The sequence below is a fragment of the Amphibalanus amphitrite genome, unplaced genomic scaffold (assembly GCF_019059575.1).
Source record: "Amphibalanus amphitrite isolate SeventyFive unplaced genomic scaffold, NRLGWU_Aamphi_draft 001972F_arrow, whole genome shotgun sequence".
Classification (NCBI taxonomy): domain Eukaryota; kingdom Metazoa; phylum Arthropoda; class Thecostraca; order Balanomorpha; family Balanidae; genus Amphibalanus; species Amphibalanus amphitrite.
In genome coordinates this window covers 1-27,595 of record NW_024883465.1, presented here as the reverse complement: position 1 = coordinate 27,595, position 27,595 = coordinate 1, and the positions used below count along the sequence as shown (strand labels likewise).

General features: G+C 48.5%; 1 protein-coding gene across 1 annotated transcript; it reads right to left on the bottom strand.

The window, feature by feature from the left end:
- Nucleotides 1-670: 670 nt before the first annotated feature.
- Nucleotides 671-24,615, bottom strand: LOC122375969 (the record flags this gene model as incomplete). The annotated part of the gene is made up of 6 exons (XM_043355587.1): nucleotides 671-1,618; nucleotides 5,593-5,812; nucleotides 15,559-15,695; nucleotides 16,065-16,197; nucleotides 17,224-17,423; nucleotides 24,311-24,615. Coding segments are annotated over 6 exons (1,075 nt in total), but the record flags the coding sequence as incomplete, so codon positions are not given.
- Nucleotides 24,616-27,595: the final 2,980 nt, after the last annotated feature.

The window sequence follows — 27,595 nt, the reverse complement described above, 5'->3', positions numbered from 1 at the left end:
TTAGCAGCCACTACCATGGAACGTACGATATTGCATAGTTAGCAACAGGTGGGGAGCTAGTGCATGACCTATATTTTACCATCCTCTTCAGTTGTGGCGAGCGAAATTGGTCGTCGCCTTTTCGGTCGGGACACAAAGGCTGATACAGAAATTACGCCTCACATGTCCGTGAGCCACGTAGGCCGATTGTCGTCTGACGTAAGCTTGCTTCCAAGGTATAGCCTTTGGTGATTATTTTCGCAACTGATATTTCTATGACGATCTTCGACGATCAATCGAAGCGAGCAGCGCGCATGACGCACTCCTGCCGGGCTTTGTGAGGCCCATTTGTCGTCCCGTCCCTGATGTGCTGTGTGGTGCTTATCCCCGATTCCACAAAGACATCGATATCGCCCGAGAAATCGGCGAACCGTTCAGCTCGCCGGGTCTCCACAGCTGTGAATTTCAGCCCTGCTGCTGGCGAACCCACGCCGTTCCGCCGGTACATCGCAAAAATAATGCTTCAATCAAAACACCATGAGAAAAAATTGGCAAGATTTGAAGCCCTAGAACATAAATTAATTCAATTAGTTATTGATGCCGAAAACTAACGGGTTTTGATGACGTATAGTTAGCAACAACAGCTTCAATATAATTGCACTACTTCAATATAAAGCCAATATAACTCACTTCACAAAATGTATGCATTGAAATTCCATAATATTACATACACAAAACATTTAAATCAGGACGAACTTGCACACACCCACGTCCTTTAGGTATATCGCCCAGACCATCAAAACTCATTGAACACACACACACACGCACTCCTGAGCTCACACTTCCATCACGAGTCCCAAATGCCTCTTATGCTCTTATGACCAAGGTTCATAGACTTGAAACTAGGCGAGATATCTCACTGCCGTCAGGACTCTTCGTCTTGCCAACTCAGCATTTCGATTCGATTTGAAGCGATTCGTCTGGTCCAGTTCGTTTCTCACAACGCCTCCATAGACCCGGCATTTGCCCCACTATGCAATGCAAAGCGAGACTGCCCCACTATGCCCCACTATACAGTGATGAGATCATTACGAACGAGTTTCAAGGGCACCAATAACATTAGGCGCCGTTCACATGACATACAACGAACCCTCCCTGAAGCAACACCGACAGCCAAAGTACACAAACATGGTTCACACAAACAAGCTCACAATATTGATTCAGTTGAGAAGTATCGAGGGAACGCGTACACTTGTACATCGTCCCACTGACAGACCCGCATCAATCCCCACCTTACAGCAACTGACATCCGATCCATATATGTACAGCATGCAGTACATACAGAGCGTGTCCAGTTTTCTACTTTCTACTGTAACTTTGCGAGCCTCCATCGAAGGCAAGCTGATCCGGGCAGCAGACGGCTGTCCCACGCCCTCTCTCTACAGCTCTAAAACGGACTTCTTCGATCGCCTCAGATAGCCTTGTCCGAGTCGAAGACGTCACCCGCTCCATCGTGCTTTGTTGCCCTCGGCTTTATCGCGTGGGTGAGATGACAGCCTTCAGCCGTCATGCAGCCAGAGGAAGCATGAAGCGAGGGCAGCCAGGACGATTTGTAGTACCAGAGGACGGTATGTACTTCCTGAAACAAAAGGGAATAAACTTGACTGCTTTGGCGCGTTGCATCACCCCTGTACTTATCTGAGTGGGGTACATAGGTACTTACATAGAAACTTTTCTTCTGTGGGAGTGCCAATCAAGTAATGCAGGTGACGTAAGATCAAGGATTATCATTTTACCTGTAAAAGGTACTACTCTAACTTTCTCTTCCAACCAAAACGACCAAAACTACTTCCAACCATTTTTCAAACTATGACTTTGTCTCTGTTTCAATACTTAATTCAGATAGTTTACATAATATCTTTATTGAAGGGATTCGTAACCCTATCCGGCAGTGAAACTACAAAGTCTCTCTTTGGGTCGTTCATAAATTTTACTAACGCAGAAATATCCTATCTGTTGAGAAAGCATGGCTATGCTGTTGTCGAAAACCCGGGTGGTGTGCCATGGGCCCGACTTGGAGACATCCTCTATCCAGCTGCGATGGTATTACCGGAGCTGGCTCACGCAATGGAGCGCAGTCCGACAATTGCAGTCGCCACGAAGCAGCTCTGGATAGACGGCCACGGAAATGCCGAGGTTTTCTACTATTTTGACACCAAAAACAGAATCCAACAGGGAAATTTGGTGCCAGAGTCAATTAAATCCTGGACCGATCACACATGCCTCAAGTTCACCAGGATGACCGACAGCGGATGTGTAAGACGAGTCTCTCACGGCGCCATATGCTTAACGAATGATGGTAAGAATCATTGTGCTTCCTCAGTAGGTAATCTATTCCCAGTGCGAAAGGGCAACCAGATGCTAATAGTTGGACCAGTCTGCGACAAATGGCAAATAACCAAACAGTTTGGCCATGCCTTAGGCTTTGCGGAGCTTGTAGGCCGAGCTGATCGTGATAAATTTGTAACAGTTAATTATCACAATTACGAGGTTACTTTGGGCAGCCCGGAGTCACCGGATACCTCTCTGAAAACCAGATGGTTACAAGGCCGTAAATGTGACGCAGACGGCTTTCAGACGAGTGCACCTATGCCATACGACTATTTCTCAGCCATGGGTAGCGGGGAAGCAGACTATTCTGATGAAGATTCTCGGGCGGCATTCGTTACAAAAGACCCCCGGTATCAGTACATACTTGATTATGCGCCTTCCGCCGGGTATCCTCCGTCTAGCCTGGACCTTTACTTGATAAACACCATATATGGATGTATTAAAAAATGGTCAGCCTCATGTACCTCAACACCAAAATGCAAAAATTTCGGCTTCGTACAGAAGAGTTGCACCTGCCACTGCCCGCAGGGATTCACAGGATCACTGTGTGAACGGATGATAGCCGGACTTTGGGGTGGAGTGGAGGGCGCCATGTTCCCTCCACAAGACAAAGCCAAAGCGATGATTGAAGTAGACGGCGACGGTCAGTACAATTTCAAGAATAAAGGCATGCACTTGGAAAACAAGAACTATGGTACCGCAGTATTCAAATTTTACCAATATGCTACTATGTATCTGAAGGGGCCGGATAAAACTACCACAGCCACTGTCAGCGTATTTGAGACAGGAACAGTAACCCAGGTCAAGCTGAGTGGACACAAGTTTTCTGACATTTTGGAGCACATATCTAATGAGGACTGCATTTATGGCATGCGTTTCTACTGGGGCAATTTTGAACAAGGCAAGATTCGAACAGAGTGCTCTTCAACCTTCGTCACCAACGAGCCCAAGTCCAACGCGCTCATGCTGCGGGCCAAGACGAACGTCATCGGCATCGTCATCATCGGGAAGCAGGGCCAGTGGCTGCAATCCGCCGAGCTCACCAAATACATGATCGAGATGCTTCAGTTTAACGTGCGGTTCGTCACGAGGCCGCAGAGTAAGCTGAAGGTGCTGCCAAACAATGACGGAAAAGATTCAACGAACACCACAGGGACAGGCACCGCCGACGGAAACACCACCGTGGTAGGGACCGACGCCGCGGGAGCGTCCAAACTGAAACTCGATGAGGGTGACGAGATGTCGATCGCCTTCTATGGACTGCTCCTGCTGCTGATCTTAGGTGCATGCTGTGCAGTGCTCTGTTTGCGCTCTAAGAGAAACAAGAGTGAAACACCATCGTTAGATGAATCATCACCGGAAGAAGAATCTCCGATGCCAAGTGGCAGCGACTCCTCGGGCGATGACGACTGATGTGCGATGGCCACATTTTGTCATCCCACATGGATAAGAAACTGGTGATGGGTGTCATTGTATGATGTTTTCTTATGTCATTGTCAATGGTTTTGTAACACACCTTATTTTTCTTGTCTTTAAATTTCTTTGCACGATCTGAAGGAGGAAACCGGTGGATAGGAGCCGTGGCCGGGGACGGGAGGATGGAGATAAGCGAGTGGTTCATCTGTCCGGGGTGTATCCAAAGGTTGGAGTTTTCAGTAATGAGCAATCACTATTCGTTAAAGTTGTGATCTTCATTGAAATACGAGAGGTGAGAGGGCACTAAAGGGTTTAGACTTTAGAGCAACAGCGCAAAGTAGACATGAAAACGTATCTGAAGCTGTACCCGTTGGACCCAACCGCCATTGCCTTATTGGGCTATCCGACGGTGCATAAGCACTAAGCAGGTAGCACCGCTACGACCCATCATGTGTAGCATATATATATGCTACACATGAAATGAGTTTACAGTGTAAGCAGCGTAACGCACGCGCTGTCCAAACATTTAACTAGCATCCTATCTTCTCTTGTGGGCAGTTCTGAGCATCATGTCAGGTTTTATAGAGCGTTTACGTGCGGCTACACTCGCTGACGATAAGGCAATGATACCATCTGATGTCAAAGCTCTGTTCACATCTGAACCGACAGAGGCGGCATGCGAAGTAGCATGCCAAAGACTATGTAGAAGGAGAGTTTTTGGACAAGGGCAGCAAGGTTAAAGCGGCAACAGCACTAGAGGCCACAGACCTCATAAAACTTTTACGACTCTGTTTAGATACAACTTACTTCAGGGTCAACAGGATGTTCTTTAGGGCACAAAATGGGAAACAGCCATGGAGAGTCCAGCGAGCGTGGTGGTAGCCAGCCGGCCACACAACCACAGCCAGTTACCTACTGCTTGGACAATTGTTCGCTCGAACTGTAGGCAGCAGCTACCCATTCGGACAACAGCTGTCCACAGCTGCCCCTTCGGACAGCAGCTGTTCGCTCAGGCAGCAGCTGGTGACCCCCCGGCCTCGGACACCACCCGGTGGCGGCCTGCGGTGGCGCGCTGTCCCATATAGCGCCCAGCCGCCTCTGTCTGACAAATGTGCGCCCATCGCCGCCGGGGCGTCAGTATTGGCACCGCGTCATATCTCAGCCTCCGTCCATCCGCGCGACGACCAGACAGATTCGAGCTGTCCACTCAGACACATGGCCGCTGCCATATTGGAGCCTGGACGGACGTTAGGGAGGCCAGGGAGGGGGCTGAGGACACGGTGACTCCTCTGAGCATTGCCAGTTGGCTGCCGGTGCATTCTTGCTTACTCATTACTTGGACATTTAGATTTGGTGAGTCAATGGAGCTTTAGGTTGGAGCGTTTTTTTTTTCTAGGTGCATAGTGCCGCTTAACTGAAGTCAGTCATAAATCTTTCACTTTATAAAAGGGCCGATTGAAAGTGATGGAGCAATTCGACGTGATTGTAGAAGTGCAAGTCAACTTCCTTGTGGAAACTGACTTGTCATGCCATTATTTCATCTTATTCGGACAATGTTGATATTACTTTATCTCTCCGCTTCATGACCTAATGCTTGAAGTTATGAGTGCATTTAGACCCTTTATGCGATACGGTAGATTTTGTATCTTTGCTTTGATACGAAATCTACCGTATCACATAAAGGGTCTAAATGCACTCATAACACCAAGCAAGAATGCAAATCACCATCGGACAAGTACATACACATCCTTAACTACGTCTACGATCAACCCACAGACGATTTCCTCAAGCACTTCTCCCTTATACCTGATCCGAAGGGGGACCGCATGGCCATGGTCCTGCTGACGATGCGGACGTTGGCGCTCTGGTAGAACACAGTCTCGATCTCGGCGGTGCACTTGAGCATCACCAGGCCGGTGGAGCCGAAGTGGGAGCCCCTCAGCCGGAAGTCCAGCCCCAGTGTGACCGTTTGCAGGTCGTTCTCGTCTACCATCGCTGGGTAGTGCCGCAGGAGGCTGACATCCGGCTGAGGAAGAGAGCAACTGCCTGTTATAATTCTTCTGGAGGTATGCTGTGTTCACGTAATTACGGAGCGAGCGAAGCGAGCGTAGTCTTTCCTTAGATTAACGGAAATTTCTGAGTATGAGCGGCCGGCCGGCCGGCCGGCCGGCCGTGGTCACGCTTTTGCGAGGCTTATATCTCAGCAACCACTTGACCGATTTACACGCGGTAATTTTTGTAGGGTAGCTTCATTCCTGCTACCAAGTATTGGACTATTCCCGATGCATGTGGGTGACCCCTTATGCACGTGCCACGTGCAAAACGAAGAGGTGTCAGTTTTGTAATTGTTGCAATATCTCGGTAACTACTTGGCCGATTGCGCTGAAAGTTGGCATGTAGGTAGGCACCCACTAGGCACTGCATATCCATGTGCCAGAGTTGGGGTGCTGCTGCACGTGCGCACGTGCAGGGGTCGTTTCCAGATCTCGGGAACGGCTGGACCGATTGCGCTCAAATTTGGTACACGGATAGGGACCGGTTAGTAGGGTGCCGTGCACAAGTCAGTTGGGACCCATTTTGCACGTGCGCACGTGCAGGGTGCCGCTTCCAGATCTCGAGAACGGCTGGGCCGATTGTGCCCAAATTTGGCACATCGCTAGAGACCAGTTAGTAGGGTGCCGTGCACAAGTCAGTTGGAGGTACCCCCTCGCAATTTCGCACGTGCAAGGCCCACCCTCTCGCTCGCTCCGTTAGTCGCCCAAAAGGCGTTATACTGGTAGGTACTGAGAAATAACGTCTGGAATATTGTTAGCGATAACCGGCTTTGTGGGAACTGTGAAGTATCAGGATGATGTGGCGCTGACAACTGACACAGCTTTCCGCTGGGACACTGGGTTCCTATGGGTAGTGTGACTTGGAAAATCGGGGAAGAAATGAATTAAGAAGAACACCCAGTTTCCTTCCATTTGAGAGAGGAGGGAGGAGGAGAAAACACTACGTGACACTCATAAACTGTGATGGGTTTGATGCCGTCTAAATGTTTTCATGTGACAAAGTGATGGCGGGCAGATCACGCGAGCTGCAGTTGGCACATTTAACAAACGATAATTTGTTAAGTTGCCAACCGAAGATGGAACATTTTAGAAACAAGCTTGAATCATCGCTACCCCTTTTTGCGACTTCGTTCATGGTTTTGTGTGCTGTGTTTATGCTAAACGCCCTCTAATTCGCTACACCATTGCTGGGTATTCATTTCATCCATCGTCAGAGCCAACAGGCCATCAGCACGCAAGTCATCGGTACACAAAGCAAATATACCGAGTGCATAAATCATGGCGCGGCTGGCGATACGAGGGTGTTTGTTACACCACAATAAATATACCAGCGCCGATGCAGATCTAGCAAAGCGGGCCTATGCGCGGCCATATTTCAGGGCCCGGCGCGGCCCAATCGCGCTCGTGTCGGCGGCAGGCGCGGCGCGGCGGCCGGCCGGCCGGCTGCTCCCCGGCGACCTGACGAGTCATCTGTTGACCGAACGACTCGGCTGTCGCGGCGAATGATCCGCCACTGAGCGGCCGCCGACCAATTGGGGTAATGGACGACGGTCATTAGCGGGCCGCTCTCCGCTGGTCAGCGGCGTCCCCGCCGGGACTCGGCCGCTCTTTGTGGTCGAGCGGCAAAAGGCAGATGGCGGGTGAGCTGAGGTGTGAACTGGGAGGGCGAGGGAGGGGCGAGATCACTGAGAACAGGGGAGTAGGTTAGCTAGGCTCGCAGCAGGTGAGACGCAGAGCCCAACGGACGGTGACAAGCGTGTGTGATGTGGGAAACCACCTGACTATCGGAGACCAAGGCAGTAGACAACGGCGTACCATGGTGTAGGTTCTGTAAGTAACGTCTGACTTTTGTATGTATTTCACCCAAATAACGCATCTATAGTTGGCATAACCTGCTCTTGTGGTAGCTGATCAGTTGCCATGTGTCAGATATAGCACATGAAGATCGGTACTATATGTATAATGCTCATTTACTTTTTCATCCGAATGTCTTCAATCACCTAGAAAAAAAAAACAAATCGTATACTATGTGAAAGGTAAGTCGGAATAATGAAAATAAATATGCCATACGTTATAACCATATGTCGTTTCTGAACGGGCTACATCGATAATTTAGCTTGTCCGACCGCCTGTGAGCGTCTCGGGGAGGGTCAACAGGAGCGGCTCAAAACACTCCATCAGGCAGGGTTCAATGACGCACCCAGATATAAAGATGAGGGTGCACTCTCCCTGAACACAATTTACCCCAAACAGAATGGTATAGTTTTCGACGAGCAACGGCTATATGGGTAGGTATAGAGATTAAATAATCATTAAGAAAAAGTATGGCTAATAGAAGCAGGTTTTGATTAATGTACTTCGATTACTCCAATATGTATTAGACTAAATTGACTAGAATACCCATTAATATTGTTGTGTGAGCGCCGATCGCTACCATTCACCATCGAGTAGCAGTTCATCGATGTTATTTATTGACAAAGTTTGACCAATAAATCAATTACACAAACCATATCAAAACAGCCATTTATGCTAAGCCACTCTCATCCTAACGGCAAATGGCAGCTCGTGGCTGGTTCAAATCAATTCAAAGCAATCAAGAATGACAATAACTTCGATTTCAAATTGCAAAATATAAAAATTAGATAATCGAAATGCATAGACAATTGCGTAAAACATGTTCAGTTGATTAATATTTCAATTTAATTTTTTAAAGCTTTGCAATTTAAAGGCGTTGAATAAACGGCCAGAAAGCTCTGCCAAAGCGCAGGTTTAAATGTGACTTGCTCTTACAGTGTGATCTCTGCTACCCTCATTAACCCGCGCCCTGGTGGGGTCTGTTTATAACGCGACCTGGTGGGGGGGCTATTTTTTGCCCCCCTCGTATCTCCGAAACTACTGGACGGATCCGAAAAATTCAAACGGCGTTCGAAAGGCCTGTCAAATTTGTCGAGGGATATTATTGACCTTGGGGTCACCGATGACGTCACAGGTCAGGTCAAAGATGAAATGTTTCACCGTTCACGGGTCTTCTAGGGAATGCGCTATAACACCGAGGAAAACGCATTTTGTCGGGAATCAGCGATAGGGCGTCAGTTGCCTAGTAGATATGTTGCTGTTAGAGGTCACTGGTCATACCAGGTCAGGTCACAGGTCAGGTCACCAAAGGTCACCAAGGGTCACCACATGAACCCAACTTTACTAAGGTTATGCGATGCATGTTTTATGGCCAGTTTTTCATTTCCAACTCAATGGTGTTGGTTATAAGACCATCAGGTACGGTTTAGGTCACTTTCTGGTGAAGGTCAGGTCAAGGTCAGGTCAAAAAAGGTCAAATTTCAAAGTTGATATTTTTGCATAAAATGGGTATTGATTCGATGCAGCTCGTCACGGGGAGTCTAATGGTGGTCTTTGTTTTGCGCTACGAGGTCTAGAATTGCTGAAAATTGAGTTTGAAAATTTGACGTCATCAATTTTGAACAGTTTTTTCGCTATAACTTGGCCAAAAAAAGAGGTATCGATCTCAAATTTGGTATGCAGATAGAAGGCGGTAAGGACTATCACATATATTCCGGTTTTTTCGAAGTTCAAAAAACTTTTTGGATTTTTTGGCTATTATATTCAAAAAATCTATTTTTTGATTTTTGGGGGTCAAAATCCAAAAATTTCAAAAATCCGAGATAGCAGTTTTGTAGCCCTGTCCATTCTACAGCTTTTATATCTGTATCATTTTTCTGTATTTGCAAAGCTATAGGCCTGACAGCTCTTCCCGCGAAACCATTTTTTTGGTCGAAAACGGCAGAACATGACGTCACTCTGACGTCATTTCCGGCCAACCTATCATAGCCTTTGGAAAAATTTTTGGTCACAATGTGTAAAATTGATGTCCGGGAGGGTACTGAAAGTTTGGTGACGATCGGCGCAGTGGTTCTGGAGATATATCGAAAAGTCTGGAGGGGGGGGCAAAAAATAGCCCCCCCGCCCCACCAGGTCGCGGGTTAACGCCGAGTGGCAACTATAGTTGCCATCTACAAAAACCTACTGCTGAAGGCAAGTTAATGACGTCAGAACAGCATTTGTGGGATGCCTAATCAGCATAGTCCCTTCTCATCATGATCAGACGGTTTTAGTCACGTCCTGTGCGCAACATGCTTCACAAATCAAGAAATAGTCAGACGTTGCAGAGACGGCCGCCATATTGGCTTGACGGTCCCGAAGAAAACGACGCTGTTTTTCCAGAGTGTCCGGTATTTCCGAGCATTTTCGGCTTATTTTGATCCAGAAAGGATGTAGGCAGGCTACCAGTGTCTCAAAACTTGAAAGCACTCTACTCATTTGTAGTTATTTGTACTAGATTTGTACTTGGCAACTATAGTTGCCACTCGGCGTTAGCGTAGTCAAAAATATGAGCGGTTCATAGTTAAATAAATGTATTTACGGATATACTGTAACGAAACATATGTTATTCAACCAGACTGTCCCCGTGTATACCTTGGGACATAGTTACATGGACTTTTGCAAATAAATTAACAATTAAGGCAGAAATTAATTAAAAAATACATGCATGTCTATACATTACCATAGTGAACCCTACCCCCATCCATTGTTTTCTTGGTCTATTCTCGACATTGTTAAATCTGTTTATGTTTATCATCTACTGAAGATATTTTTGTGGAATGGGATGCAATCTCGCTTTCTCTTTCCTCTCTCTCTCTCTCTCTCTCTCTCTCTCTCTCTCTCTCTCTCTCTCTCTCTCTCTCTCTCTCTCTCTCTCTCTCTCTCTCTCTCTCTCTCTCTCGCTCTCTTTCCCTGTTCCTCCACTGGCGGATGCAGGAAACATTACGGACATTCATAGCTCACAGAGTCCGACTTGCCCGATTTTGTTTCGTTTTCTTTGTAAAGAAAGAGAACTAAAACGGCATTTATACGATAAAGATTGCCTACGATTGCACAGTAATGCATTTATAACAAACCGAAATCCGAGAAGTTTAGGTACGAGAATTTTCAAACCCTGCTGCGTGTGATATCACCTATCACCTTTCTGGATAAACCAGAGTCGCTCTCGCTTTCTATGTCGAAGACTATGCTTTGCTGGTTTTTCCTAGCGTTCGTTAGTCGCGCCACTTGCAGTATGCATAACCAAACTCAGGCATGCTCATCTGCAGGCACCGTGCCATGATGCTAAATCGTGTGACCAGCTCGTGTTTCAATTTGGAGGGGCACGTAGGTATCTACTATACTATTTGTGAAATGAAACTCTGTCTGTTTGCACCTTGCAGAGGGGTGCTTTGACGCCGTGCGCAGGTCAAACGGTGCGGTCGAGGGGGCTGAAATTTGCACACGGTGTTGATGACGTCACGGGCACGTGCAGTGTCGTGTTTCGAATCCCGGGGGTGGATGGTTCGCACGTGGCACGCGCTGGAAAAAGGTGCATTTTCTCCATATTTGCTCGGTCTTCAAGGCATCGGCAGCCGGGTTCGACGAACTTTGCAACTAAAATGCATGACGATCGGCGGCGGGTGCCTCTCATTTGCAGATTGACAGCTTATTTATTTTGATAAACAGAGGCGAATGAAGGTGTTGATTTTCGGTAAATAAAGACAGTTTTCACTGCGCTAACACAAATGCGCCGCGTTTGCCGTAATGCGCCACATTTGTCAAAAGGCCCCATTTTTGCCGCAAATTGCACAGCTTTGTCAAATATGGTCCGATAAAGGTGCAAATCGGTGGAAGGAAGCATGGCAAAACGACAATTACAAATGCACCATTTTTGTCGCAATGCGCCACATTTGTCACAAGGCGCCATTTCAACCAAATACGATTAAGAATAATGGAATTACACGAGTAGGAGCACGGTTAGGAACTCTTTTTTAGTTTATCAGTTTATCTGATGGTCTGTGACCTCACATGACCCAGTGGTAGTGGCAGTAGTGTAGTGGTAGTAGTATTGGTAGGAGTAGCGGTAGGGGTAGTGGTAGTATTAGGGGTAGGGGTAGTGTTAGGGGTAGTGTTAGAGGTAGTAGTAGGGGTAGTGGTAGGGGTAGTGGTAGGGGTAGTGGTAGGGGTAGTAATAGGGGTAGGGGTAGTAGTAGGGGAAGGGGTAGTGGTAGGGGTAGGGGTAGGGGTAGTGGTAGGGGTAGTGGTAGGGGTAGTAGTATTGGTAGGGGTAGTGGTAGGGGTAGTGGCAGGGGTAGTGGTAGGGGTATTAGTAGTGGTAGGGGTAGTAGTAGGGGTAGTAGTAGTGGTAGGGGTAGTAGTAGGGGTAGTGGTAGTGGTAGGGGTAGGGGTAGGGATAGGGGTAGGGGTAGGGGTAGGGGTAGTGTTAGGGGTAGTAGTAGTAGTAGTGGTAGGGGTAGCGGTAGGGGTAGTAGTAGGGGTAGTGGTAGGGGTAGTTGTAGTAGTAGGGGTAGGGGTAGGGGTAGTGGTAGTGGTAGGGGTAGGGGTAGTGGTAGGGGTAGTGGTAGTAGTAGGGGTAGGGGTAGTGATAGGAGTAGTGGTAGGGGTAGTGGTAGTGGTAGTGGTAGGGGTAGTGGTAGGGGTAGTGGTAGGAGTAGTGGTATGGGTAGAATTAGTAGAAGTGTGGCACAGGCCGATACAATGTGACGTGGTGACCTATACGACCTGGCCTGACCGAAGGTGACCTGGCCTGACCCAGTGTGACCAGGGATGACCGACTTGACCTGACTTGACCCCGTATGACCCAAATTTTATCAAACTAAGCCATCAGAATATTCCTTTATATATCTGCTTCCAGATGGCTCATCGGTATGAATCAAACACCATTCGAAAGCAAACGGGCTGCTGCGTATTTTCTGGCTACGTCGCGAAGCAAGTGGCGCAGCCGCTTGTTAAGCCTATTTGCATCAACAAATTAAGTTTTTAGCATCGTAAAGACGCTGTATGACGTTTACAAACAGGGACCCATAAACGAAAGCTCCCCCACCTCCTCCGCTGAGCTCCCATTGACGCCGATTATGACCTTGACACAGTCGTGATACCGAATTGATTCCGATGAAGCTGCTTGCTATCTGAACTTTCACAGCAGATGCTGGTGATTCAGCTGAATGAGACGGTGGAGGCGGCTTTGTGCTTTGGGTTTCGTGCGAGGATAACAGCACACGAAACTTTAGGTTACGATCACGTAGCTGATGTTGTCTCATGGGACTGAATGAAAATTGTGAACCAAAGGCGAGACATCGCCTGACTTGGGGCAGTGCTGATTCCTGGCACTGCCAGCTGGAAACGAGGAAATGGGGATTCAGGTGGTAGAAAATACTAGGGTGACCCGCGTGCTCCGCAACGCGAAAAGGGATATTTTCGATCGGCGGGTGTTCGGTTGTTCTTGTGTCGGTTGGGTTATCTATCCATTTCGGTCGATTGCTTTTTGACGGCTAAACGTTTTGGTTTGTGGAAAAATATCCACCGCATCGAGATGCCCGTGTCTGATAAGCATGCTTTCCACTTCAGAATCTGCCAAATGTGCTTTATAATTGAGGTGCGTAGTTTTCAGACAAATGAAAGGCGTAGATATTTTTCGCTAAAAATCGCTTTGCAGAGGTTTAAAACATTTATATTTTTAAGAATACTGTTGCTTGTCATGCAAACGTGATGATTGGATCTTGGAGAGAATTGAATGCTCTTTCTAATGATAGCATTTTCAATTGTCAAGCGTATCAGGTTAAGCAGCAAATCCCGTGTAACTTTTTAGTGGCACATTTTGGACAAATACCATTTAATTCAGCGATTTTTTCCACATTGTTTTTGATCAATTAGCTTTTCACAATTTTTCCATGAGCGATGGTACATTTTTATTGCTAATAGGCGCTGTTTCAACTCATTCCGTCTGACGATCACCTGAAATTAATATAAATTCCAAAATCCGTTTAAAATGGCACTTTTTGAAATGAAATTGCCCTCACACTTGCACGTGGCGCGTGCCACCCCTGCACCGCACACTATTCGATTGCCCGTTCGATTCTCTACACGATGCTGTTTTCCCCGTGCCGATCGGGCGCACGGCTACCGAGATATTGCACGGGGAACGGACCCGTGTCGGGCAAATTTAGCCATTTTCGCCCGTTTTTGCCAGCCGATTTATACATGTAAAGTCTATGACGCGAATTTGCACTTTTTGGGCACGCGCCACGCGCTCGCTATCGATCCGATCGAGCCGAGACCGCTCAAAGGCACGTTGTCAATCCCTGTTCTATAACTTGCGCAAATTTCAGCGCGGTAGGTGCAACGGTGTGATCTGTAACCCGCGCTACGTAGCACCATGTCGCGACCTTCGTAATAGACAGAAACTACGCCCTCCTCAAATAGTAATATAGATAGATGTGGGCCTGTTCAGTTGTCCTAAACTAGATGAAATTGAACTATATTTTTATGACACGTGGAATGTGTTCAAGTGCAAGTAGTGGTGGTCGCCTTGTACTTACACCACTTTTACTCGTCAATCAACATATCCCCCTTCTTATTCTGAAGTACAACCGCCAGTGTGTGCTCGAGTCGTGATCACGAAAGGGATCCAATTTGTCCAGACTCTCGTCCGAACAGTCTAAAAAACATTCGAAGGCGAACGGATTTACTGGTTAGGTAAGGACAGCAGAAGTACGTACGTATGCGGGAATCAGAAATATACTATACAATTCCATGGCTCCGGTAGGCCTGTAATCAGCGTGCTCGCAAATAGGCATGAATAATCGAGTTGCTTTGTACCCCGAGTTTTTACAAATGTATCATACCCGGTAGAAAGTTTTGTGATAGGACGGTATACCTGCCATCAACCATGTACGAGTAAATAGGGATCTGGTGAGAACTACGTATGAGATAATATGCATTCTTTGTTGAATTGTTTTCGAGCAGATTTTATTTATGCATGTCAAGATAAATGGTTAAAAAGGACTGGTAAAGAGCATCTGCTTTGGTACAGAAAAACACTTATTGATGGATAAATGAACTGTGTTTCCTGGATACCAAGGACTGCAGCTGCTTTGGGCACAGGCTACAGGCTTATACCATAGGGCATAGTGTAGATTCCACTACTTAGACGTAATTATCTTATTAAAAATTTATATTGAAGTGGCGTAACCACTTTTTTCTGTTTGGAAATTGGATTAAGGCTCGTGTGGGATAAGTTGGGACATAAATAGATTCAATGCATCCCGGCGATTAGTATTTGTTTAATGAAAAGTTACGATAGCGGCAATTTTTGACTACGCCAACGCCGAGTGGCAACTATAGTTGCCAGTCCAGAAATATATGTTAAAAATATTTTTATTTTTCAATACACCGTATGTGCATTTCTAGTGCATGTAGAAGCACAGGGCATCAAGAAAAACTGCCGAAATTTGCCCACGGAATTATCGTCGTTAATGAGTTAATGAGACGACATTTATATATAGCAACAATAATTGAAGGGCAAATATTGGATGACCTACCCCGGCTGCAAACTAGTCCAGCGGCAAGGCAAGAGAGGAAGGTTGCGGATGACTTTCCATGGGTCACAAGCTCAAAACAATTCATTTCGGTCGCGAATAAAGCATCCGAAATAATTATAAGCTGGTTCATGGTTGGTGTATATTTGCCAGCCTGTAACCACTATTCAGCTAGTGTTGTTACGCTCACCCTACTTGCATGTGTCTTGCCCGTGCGTTTGTAGGCGTATGCCTACTTGGTCCGACGCCATGTCTGCACCATTTGTGTAGTTCTTTTCACTCACCCTAGCACCGTTGATATACCAAGTGAGCTGCGCGGCTGGCCTTGACCTGTACGAGGTGCAGTTGACCCAGACTCGGTCACCCTCGTCCATGCTGTCCAGAAACAGGCCCCTGATCACCGGACCTCCCTGAGGCAAATCTGCAACAAAATATAACCGCGTTATACGGGCATTGTATGTTTTTTTATGTAATTGTTGTCACTTTTCTGATTTGGCTTTAATAGTTTGTAGACAGGACGTTCTTCCATGCAAGTAACTGGAGTCCGTTTATTGAACCTTGCTTCTGCTGAACTCAGGAGTAAAGTTCAGATTCTAGGAGCACGTTTCAAGCTAAGAGGTAAGTTCTCTCCCAAGGGTGTCGCTTTGCTCTATACACAAAACTCAAAAGCATGCTCCAAGCATTCCTAGTCCAATTCTCGATCATGTGTTTTGGGGGAAACATACCATGAATAGTGACCCGACACACCAGCACAGTGCCACGACATACTCACAACAGTGACCCGACTCACCCACAACAGTGACCTGACCGGCTGCGATGACGGTGTCAAACGACTGTTCGACGGTGACCTCGCAGCCGTAGACCCCCTCGGTGGCCCTGTCGGCGCCCTCCAGCAGGACACTGCGACTGGTAGCCCGGTCCACCTGAAAGATATTGAACACATGTCAGGTGGGCACGGTGCCGTGGGCAGGGCGTGGTAGGCAATGCGCATAGTGATGGCAAATCTTTACAAATGGAAAACCAAAACCAAACCAAACTATGACAAAAATAATGAGAAAATGACAACTACATAATCATTTACGGAAATTTGGAGACGTTTTTTCTTCGCATTTTATTTGTTTTTGATTTCCGCGACACATAGCATATCTCGAAAAACGTTCTTAAAATGATATGAAAAGAACTTAAAAACCCAAAAAAGAAAAGAAAAACGGCATTTGTTTAGAGCTCTGTGCCGATTACATAAGCGCCGTTCCTCGTTCACCACATGTGTTGACCACCTCCGGCCCCTGTCGCCGCACCCCGGTATATCTGTGCCGTCCGGGACGGGCCGGCCGCTTACGGCGCTAGTTATCACCGCCAGCAGGGCGTGCATTAGCCCGCCGAGGTGATCGATTAGGTGCGCCTGAGCCGACTGAGGAGCACGGCACGCTGCACTTTACCGCCCCCGCTTGAGAGGAGATTCGTGTATCAACCCAGTGACGGGCTCCGAGGCGTCAACTTAGGGCCAGGGCTATGACGCGACGCAGTCGAGGAAAGAGTAGTTAAATGCCTTACGTCGTGATCACATTAGATATGTAGCTACAGACCATGGTAAGATTGCTCCTGCTCGTTGCCCGGGATCAAGTCAGGGAAAGAATGGGAGCATGAAGGATGGATTAGCTAAATGTCTGCCTGTTCCCATTTCAAATTATCATTTGTTCAATTAATGAGAATGAGATAATCTGAACATTCGTGCTTGCTTTTACTATCGGAAGGCATGATTTGTTATTTATCGATAACACCGAAGAAAACAAAACTTACGGACCATCTCATTTGTACCATTTGTAGCCTCAATTGTGAGTCATGATTTGGCCTTTGATAGAAACAGCCTTGCCATTAACAAGCACGTATGTTACAGTGTTTGCAAATTGCAACAGCCTAATACTATGCTAAACTCATTCCGAACTCACATTGACGTTGACGCCTGGTGTGTCGAACGTCCTTCCCTTCCCTGCTGGGTTGTATCTGTAGAATTCCTGTTCGCCCTTGTACCATTTGACCTGGTAGATTTGCTGTCCGTTGGCGTCGTAATCACAGGAGATATTGAATGAACTGCCTCGTAGCACATGGCTCGGAAACTGCGAATCGATGAGTCGAAGACCAGGAACACCTGAAACAAATTAAAAACAGCAATCAAACCGACCGCAATATCTGGTAAATGTGCTTTGAGACAAGTGATGATGATCTGAAGAGAGCGTTTTTAACATTACAACATTATTTTTCACCGATCAGGTGTCTCAACGACCACATTCGTGATAAAACTCTATTGAGCCCTCAGCATTGTGCAATCCATTCACACATGATGACACACACGATGTCAAGTGTTCGTGGTGTGGCGACGACGCAGGGGCGTAATCACTCCTAAAAAATGGGCTGGAAATAACTCCCTCCGGGGGCGGCATTAAACCTCGCCGGCCGAGGGAGGGGGGCGGGTGCCGCCCCCCCCCCATAGGGGTTTTTCGCGATAGCTCCGAACACGCCGGCGATAGAGAGCTGAAACTTGGCATACCTGACCTTTGATCCAAGCTGGATCTTTTGACACCAACCGCATTTTCGGGTCAGATCAGGTCACTGACCTATGACGTCATAAGTGAACCTCTGCACGGTCTTCAGGATGTCGCAAATTCGCAACGCCCTCACTGCCAGAGGAGCTTTTACAGGGAAATGAAACTTGCAGGACCTAGTATCCATTAGGAGACTAACAACTTGTATATCTCGGATTTTTCCTAAAGGTCATATGAGGTCAGGTCATTTTCAGTGTTTTACGCGATAACTAATTTTCGAACCTGCGATAACGATAAAACGATAAGAAAGGTTTGCGATAACGATAAATGATAAACGATAAAAATATTCAAAAATTTAACAGCGATAGCGATAAAACGATAAAACGATAACGATAATTGCTTTTTAACAGCGATAACGAAACGATAAAACGATAAAACGATGGCACCACGCTGGTCTTTGGGTGCCCAACGCACAGGCCTTCTGAAAGCGCAACTTTTAAGCAGTCACGCTTAACTCTCAGAGCCCCACACCGGCCTCTGATTGCCCCTAAGTTTTCGAGCCTGCCTAAAGAGGACCCATCCCAGGCGTGAGCCTGCAGGACGGGATCCAGCCAAAGACCTCACCCACTCAAGGGCCCCACAGTAGACCGAGGACTCTTTCAAGTGCTCAGCTTAACTCTTGAGTCTTGCTGCGCGCTCAGGGCACTACTTGTTGGCTCGGAATGTTTACATCAAGCAATCATACAGGGCCATTTCGCGACTTCGATGGTTGTTTGCGATCAGAGCGTCTCACCTGACGCTCTCATGGGCTGAATTCGCATAGGCGAATCCCTTAGACTTATCGAGCCCAAAATGTAACACTTTGTGTTGGGCAGCATACAGAGCCCGCCAAAACGTGCGCACGTCCTTCATTTGCGCACGTTAAGAGTAGCAACCAAACTGTGATACCTAGCCATGGAATTATGAATCCCCCGGTCCGCACGATGTTCGCCTATCGGAGACGTTTCAGCACTATTCGCGAAGTCAATGCGTAGTTATTATATGTAAACAGCAGCAATTTAAGCACCCCTGACTGAGCTATCGCAAATATTCGCCAGGGTTAGGGGCGAAAAACGCCCCCCGGGCCAGCGAGGGCTAGCATTCCGGGGAGAGGTGGTACAGCGCCTGACGAGAGCAGCACAGACGTCGATGGAGCGTTATAGGGAGGGGCGAATCATTAAACGTTTTGACGCATTCTGGGAAGGGGAGGCGTGTAAGGGCAGAACGGCGTCTGGGGAGGGGCGGCACGTAGCGGCGGCAAAGTGCCTTGGGAGGGTGGCGCCGACTGCGATAGAGCATTGTGGGGAGTGGCGGCTTGTTGAGGGCGGCGGGGGGTGTTGTGGCGAGGGGCGGCACATAGGGCATAAAGGCGTCTGGGGAGGGGCGGTACGTAGCGGCGGCAAGGTGCCTTGGGAGGGTGGCGCCGACTGCGATAGAGCATTGTGGGGAGTGGCGGCTTGTTGAGGGCGGCGAGGTGTTGTGGCGAGGGGCGGCACATATGTAGTGGGCGCCAAGATACTCTGGGGAGGGCGGCAAGGCGTTTATGGAGGGCGGCACAGACGGTGGTAAAGCGGTGTGGGGAGGGGCGGCACATTGGAGGCGGCGGGGTTTGTGGTGATGGGCGGCACATAGAGGGCGCCAAGGCACTTCGGGGGTGGGGGCACATATGGCGATAGAGCATTGGGGGGGGGGGGCGGCTTATTGAGGGCGGCGGGAAGTTGTGGCGAGGGCAGCACATAGAGAGCGCCGAGGTACTCTGGGGAGGGCGGCACAGACGGCGATAGACCTATATGCGGAGGGGCGGCACATTGAGTGCGGCGGGGTTCTGTGAGGGGCGGCACTTAGAGAGCTCCGAGGAACTTGAGGGGAAGCTGGTGCGGAGGGGCGGAAGGACATCTGGGAGGGGCGGCATGTAGAGGGCACCTAGTTATTTTAGTGAGGAGCGGCACGTTGAGGTCAGGCGTATAGTGGACCGAGCAGTGCCGTTTTTTCTTGGTTTTGAAGTCCGCGAGTCCCGCAATTGCAGGCTTCCTCTACCAGGGGCGGCATTTCAGCATCCCAAAAATGGGCTGGAATTTCCAGCGTTCCAGCGCGGTGGTTACGCCCATGCGACGACGGTCATATTTCCGCGCCATCTGGGTCAGGTCACCGGCGGTGGTTGGCCGCCGCTGTCCGCTGCCGTCTGCACTGTAACACAGCAGAGACTATCTGCCGGCAGAGACCACCGAGACGGTCCACCAGCAGCACGGCCATCCGTCTGAGCCGGTGATATTGGACGGCCCGGCGGCGGCCACGATACGACCACTGCCCTTCCACCGCTGACCCAGGCCACCATTGTGTCACCGCCCGGCCAGCCGGTAATGGCCGAAAGGGATCGCTGGCTTTATCACAACAAAAGTTGGACTGTCCATAAGTCTCCTGGGGTTGTGTAATATAATGTGATTAGTCTGACCTCATTGAAGGCCGGACTGTGATAAGTAACACAGGACAAAACGTATAATCCGTTTATGATCAGGCACAATTTCATTTCATAGAGAACAATCCACGGGAACATATTGGCCACTATCTACGTTCTACACATTCAAAACAGCACATCCACTTCCAACTACCACACGGAAAGAAACTTCATTCCTCGTCGCAGCTCACCCCATTCGATCCTATCTCAAATCAACATCATTGGTGCGGTTTAACCGCCCGACGTCGGTGGGGTGCGGCCCGGAACCTCGTTCACACGGCGCGTCAAATCGGCGGTGGGCAAACACAATTTGTGCGCTGGTCCAATCTGCGGGCGGCGGCGATCAGTTTAGACAGCGAGCCGGCGTGATCACGGAGCTGTGATTTGGACCGGCCAGCGACTGTTGCATAGTCGATCGATCCCACTCCAGGGCCGGATGAAACCTCGGTGAATGAGGAGAGGTGAAAGAGCGAATGCAAGGGAACACTATATACAGGCTAAGACCGGTTTATGATTGATGGCTTAATGGATTAAAACAATTGGTATCGATGGCACGTCAAGACAGTCCATACGTATGCAAATATATATCAGTGCCGCCAGGCGCCAACTACAAGACCACTGCACCCTTCCACGCTATCGGTATTGTAGCAAAAGACAACCAAAATAAAATTGTTCAGTTTCACGCATCATCGTAAAAACTCGGCGCCAGCAGAATTCAACTTTTACAGAGCCGATCTTCCACTGCTCGATAGCCACATATCTGTCCGTCCATTTCTACAGTAGCTGAGCGATGCAGCGGCATGTGTGTCCTGACCTCCGTCCCGCTCGGGAAGCTGCCTCGTCGTCAGCTCGTGACCGATCAGCAGCCCCGGCGGTCGGATCACTCTCTAGCCCGTCCGGCGGGATCGCTCTCCCGACGCACCCTGCCTCCGCCGCTGCTGTCGGCACGAGCGGATAATGACATCCCTATAGATCCGACGCCAGCTGCCGAACAAACAACCATTTTCCATAGGCGGTCGGGCCGATTGTTTTCAGCGATGCGCCGGGGCGACGGCGGCCGGGCGGGGGCGGGGGCGGCGGCGGTGGCGGCGGCGGCGGCTGGTGACCACTGGTCGTCCCCGGGGACCGATCAGTCGGCTGCGGCCGCCGCTGCGGGTTACGATATGTCACTGGACGGGTGATAGCCGCCGCTCGGGGCTGTGCCACACGACGGACCGTCGCTGGTGACACGCCGCTGCTGTCACCGAGTGGTGGATGGCATGTGTGTTGTTCTGAATGTGCAGTGGCTGAGCAAAACGACGCATGTAGGTGCAAGTAATACGAACCGATCAGATGACAAACAACCTTCGTTTCAGCTTCGGGCTACAGAAGCAAAGTGCTCATAATTGAGGTTCCTTGGAGCAGTGCGAAAGGTGCATTTTACACAATCGGCGCCTGAAATGATTTAATTGTAAAAAGTAAATATAAACAAAGTTTTGGCGACTACAGTCAGCCTGCCTTTTATAACAACTTAAAGAACTGACGGAATACAAACATTCAACTCGTAAGGCTCCACTGACTTAGGCGTAAGACCGCTGCTGGTCTCAACATGCAGCAAGCAAACACCCAGTAGATTCTGGCTCCTCGGGCAGAAGTCGTATTGTTCTCCCCCTCAACACCCTCAGCTATGTGGTAAATTAGGGATGGTGTACCGAATGTGAATCTACGTGCAGCACAACGTTTCAAATGCTTGGTTAACTACATACTCGTACATTGGAATAGATGCTTTCTTCAGACCAAGTGCTCCACACGGCCTAGCCATTGTCAGAGTCTTTTATTGATACTCTGAATGAGACTAAAACGTTCAGTCGTCAAAAGATCCTTTAGTTTTGTCTGGTAGTCGATCCAAATTCGGCCGAAACCTTGTTAAAGATAGGTACTGTCAATGAAATAATTAATCCCCAGCAATATACAACACAGCTTAAAGAGAAGTTATAAAACCATTTCAACGGGCCCTGTTATAAAAAAGCGGGCTTGGCTTTCAATTGGTGGTCTCTATCTCACCGCTTCAAGCTAAGTATAAGTTTTAATACCTTTCAGTTATGCTGCAACGTGTCTTTCTTGCCTTGTGTCGTGTCCATCACTTTAATTGGCTTGAGGAAATTTATATCGCCATTGAGTGTTTATCAAAATGTGTTGTTTAAATAGAAAGGCATGCTATGAGGCGTGCACAAAATAATTGACAAATGACGGGCACGCAAAGTGTGCGATGGTCAACCGATGCATAAGATGATGATTGGGTCTATCACTCATTTTTTTGTCACTTTCTAAGTAAGGCCAGTGGCCACGTATTTTATGTTGAACGATACAGCCTATTTTTTTTTTTGATAAACTTTTTCAATTGTCTTTGGCATATTCTGTTAACCCTAGAACGCCTAGGGGGGGGGGGTTGTATCAACCCCCCCTGAGGTTTTTTCGAAGTGCACGCTAAACGGCTTGTCGTAGCGGGCTGAAATTTTCAATACCCTCTGGGGCAACCTTTGCGCATCTTTTGCCGAAAAAATAGATCGGGTCATGTCAGGTCACGGAGTTATGACGTCATAAGAGGTACAGCCTCCGGCCGACAGTTACCAAACGTGTGCGCCGAATCCCTAGGTTTTCTGCCGGTGATACCCACATTGTTTGATGGATCAGGATGAAACTTCCCATGCATGTTGGGGCAAGCATTGGCTATCGTGTGGTGCAAGAAAATTGACCGGGTCAGGTCAGGTCACGGAGCTATGACGTCACAAGAGGAACAGCGTCCGGTACTATTTTTGAAAAGCGCCCGAACCACTATTTTGCTAATTCTTGTCACCTCAATGGGAATATGCAACAAAATTAGCTTCTATAGGGAGCAAATGGACCTCCAAAATCCAAAAATACAATCGGATTTGAAAAATTTAAATTTGATTTTTCGAATTTCTGCCGCCGACTGTGACCTTGCCGACTTCCGGCGCTCCCAACGCACCATTTTTAGAGCTAGGGAAACGAAATACATACCAAACGATAGAGAATTGATCAAGAAACACGATAGTGAAGGTTTCAAGTCGATATCTCTCACCGTTTTGCCGCAATCGCCGCGGAAAGTTGAAAAAGGTCTATTTTGCCGAAAATTTGACCTTTGACCGGTCAAAAGTAGGTCAGTTGACCTAGGACCAAAAAATATACCACCAATCGCGATATCTCGTTGAGAGCAATCCGTTGGTTTTTTCCGCTAAGCTCTACGACCTTCCGTTTCGAAACGCCAGGGGGGGGTCGTAACAACCCCCCCCCCCCCCGGTCGTTCGTGTTATGAGAAATGGCCTGGTCGTGCGAGGGTTAAGGAATAAATGCGTTTCTTCTATCATTTATTCATTCGCATCTTTCAAAGCGTCTCTTTGATTCAGTTAGGCAGAAAATACAAAATTCCCAACAAAGACCAACCCACCAACCCTCGTCCCCTTAATAATCACCCATGTGGTTTGATTGAATCCATAGTCCAGTTGTTATACAATCTACATACTCCCCAGAGGACTGACCCGTGTCTGTCGTTTGATCATCTGTCTGCTGTGGGACTGGGTGTCGCCGCACGCGACAACGGTGCGGGACATGTGACCATGATGACAGACACACGTACACTACCATGTACTATTGTAACAGGTCACGTGATAAACCAATGATAAGAGAGGTGACACGTGCTCCAATGCCACTATGAGATGTCAAATAATGAAGAAGCGATATATCTAAGTTTCTGGTATGAAAAATGATAGTATACCCAATACCTATGACTTGCTAATGACTTGGTAATCATTGTTTGAATAGCAAGCCGATAAACGTTTGCTTTTATCACGATTAATTAGACAATAGACAATTTATTTAGGACATTCCACTGGAACATGTGGCTATTACTGCCCGTCGTCAGTAAAACAGGCGATGATAAAATGCAAGAAAAGATGAAAGGGGAACACATACAGAGAGACACTCATGATGACTAGTTACCAGTGCTCCGCTCCTCGAGCAGATGCCTGCGTAGGCGTTGCCCGAACGCCCCCGGGGGCAGTCGGGGCAAATCCGATGGCAGTGAGTTGAGGGCAGCCGGCGCTCGGCAGGTGAACCGGCGTTTGCCCATCTCCGTGCGGGATCGCGGCACGTGCAGAAGTGTGTCCTGCCTCGTGCTGACAGCAGCGTCCCGGCCGCGCGCCTCCGCCACGGTGGCCAGACTACCCGCCTGCACCTCCGGCTCGGCGTGACACCGCACTTTGTGCAGCAGGCACAGAGAGTGGTAGGTGACGAGGTTCTCCGCGCTGAGCCAGCGCAACTGGCAACTGGCATCAAATCGGAGACATGATCGTACTTTTTGCGGCCGAAAATGACTTTTACTGCGTAGTTTAATTTTTTTTTGGTATCCGAGAGAGATTGTGTCTGGTGCCAGCACCATACACTGCGATGCAGTATCGAGCTTGGGATATGACCAGTGCGCTGACCAGCACGGAGATCACAGTGGGCGGTATAACTGCCACATAAGAAAGTCTTTTATAATTATTTGTAGCCAAAGATTCGTGCGAGCTCCTGAGTCGAGCGGAACGTTTTAATGCTCAATAAATAAAAATGTGTGTCAACAACCCAGCATTGATTAAGCTGAAACCTAACTGAGGTCAGTCAATAACTATCATTGTCCAATGCCCGAGCACCAGTTCGTGTCCTATCTGGCATCTCAAAGTAATCGACAGAACAAGAATTCCACTCCAGTGGTCATCTGGGGTCAAAAGTCGTCGTCAATCTGACTTTCGTCTATTTGCCAGAGGAGGATAGTTGCAAACGTCGCAAGTTCTGATCAGATGTGGCAGTGTCTCCGCGAGCTTTACGATAATGCTGCGGATCGCAAGGCCGTTTTATTGGCCGGAGCAGCATCGGATCCAGCTCAGTGGTCACCGAAGATGATATCGCTGAAGTTTCAAGCGACGTCTTCTTAAAAAGGTTCAAACTACAGCGGAAGTGAGCTCATTGCGTTCGCGACGGGTCATTTCTTTACAGTGGACTCTAATTATCAAAAATCCAAAATTTGTTTGACTGGCATAAAAGATGACAAATAACTTAGAGAAATATCTGAGTATTTACTTGAACAACAATAACGAAATGAGCCAAGAGAATGGGCAATAATTACATATCTTATGAAGATAGGTATGTGGTTGTGCTTAGTGTGTGTCATTGAAAAGTAGGCACAGCTCTGCGGTCTGGCCCAGACGGCTCCATTGCGTCCTGCAATGCAGCTGCATAACATAAAAGTGCTCGGTCACACACGCCAGCCACCGTTTTCATCCTGCCAGCCCTCTGGAATTACGGAAACCAACCATTTCTTCAACTCGATGGGCAACAATACGGCTAGAAGCCAGGCCCGAGATGGAATACGAATATCCTACTCTCACCCAATATGGATGTAAAAATGATTCGGAATCTGCAAATGTTACGGAAACACCGAATGATTGCTTTTCTACCCAGACGAATGACGACTATCAACGGTTCTCATTCAGCGCGGTCCCATCTGCAAAACAAAGTTCTACGTGTTCGTCCTGTGAGTCCTGGCTCACTAAGACGCGAACGGGGCAGCTGCCCGACCCTGGGCTGCTCTCCCAGGAACTCATCACTCTCTGGGTGGACCATGACGTGTCGGCTGAGCAGCACCTGTCACCGCCGTGACGGCGCCTGTCACCGCGGCGGTCCGCTGACAGGTCGCCGGCTGTCGGGCCGACACCGCCTCCGTCAGCCGCACTATGGGTGACGCCGGGCTTAGACCCAAAACTTGACCAGAATTCTAATTAACCGGCGCGACAGCACCGCAGACGCGAGGGAGTGGGAGCCGCTTCCGGCACTGCAAGGCGGGGTCTGCAAGGTGGGGTAGATGACGTTACTGAGCTATGCAACATTACCTCTTTTCATTTCAATTTATGACCTTCACTCAAATTTACTCCTAGCCGTTCTGCAGTCATGTGTCATCAACATGAAATTATGCTGTTTATGCTTTGTATCTATTAATCTCTTGCAACAATGCAGGTCAGAATTAAATACCTGTAGCTGTAATTAATTAACGTTATAACTGGTTATGGCTCGACTGTAGGGCTTAATCACAAATCACGGGCATCAGCCTTTATTGTCGATCTGTACATACCATGGCGCGGGCCGCAGAGCTCACATTGGCGATTGTCTATCGATCTATGATCCAACGGCGCCATTTCAGCAGAAAATGTCCCATAAACGACCGGTTGGATTCCAAACTCACCACCACAATTGCTCTCTTACTCACTGGGGCTGAGAGCATTTCAGATCGAGTTGATCTAACTCTTGTCATCTGCCGCACCAACCATGGAGTCATTCGCCATCTGCGTGCGCCCCCTCTTCAGCTCCCCCCAGGACTGTCCTGAGAGCGCCACTGCTGGATCTGACCAGCATCCCTCTTTCTCTTTCTCCCCCTTCGTCGAACCGCCACTACTTCAGTCGTCCCAACCCCTGAGCGGAACAAGACTGAGGGACGCGGTGGGGGAGGGGGTCACGAGTCACCACACCCCAGCTCAGAGAAACATCAGTCCTACATTGTTTGCCGACAACTCGTCGCCAAAGGGGAGGGGTTGGCCGCGTATCGATTCAGAGCACGCGGCGGCCGTCAATTTTCCCGCCGATTTAGCGTGGGTCGGTGGAGGAAAAAGCGCGCGACTCGGCGCCGCTCCTATATCAGCGCATGGTCGCCGGGTGGGACGGGTTGGCGACTAATTGGCGACGGAATCAGTGAGATGGTGGCGCCGGGAGAGAGAGAGAGAGAGAGAGAGAGAGAAGAGAGAGAGAGAGAGAGAGAGAGAGAGAGAGGGAGAGAGAGAGAGAGGGAAAGGAGAGAGAGAGATACATAGAGAGTGAGAGAGAGGGACAGAGAGAGAGAGGGAGAGAGGAGAGAAAGAGAGAGAGAGAGAGAGAGAGAGAGAGAGAGAGGAGAGAGAGAGAGAGAGAGAGAGAGAGAGAGAGAGAGAGAGAGAGAGAGAGAGAGAGAGAGAGAGAGCGTCGTCAGCTCAGCGTCAAGCGACATGATACCGTCGACTCCGCCGAGTTGGACGCGGGGTCGGTGTCGAGGGATTCAGCCGGAGTCGGTAAGTGGCCCCATGCAAGGCAGAGATCAATTCAGGAATCTCATTACATTGGTACAGGCGTTCGCGTTTCGATATTATATAAGTTTGCTATTTTACCATAATAGCCTAGCCTATTTGGAGCTTTCGAAAGGAAGTGATGAAATAATTTTTG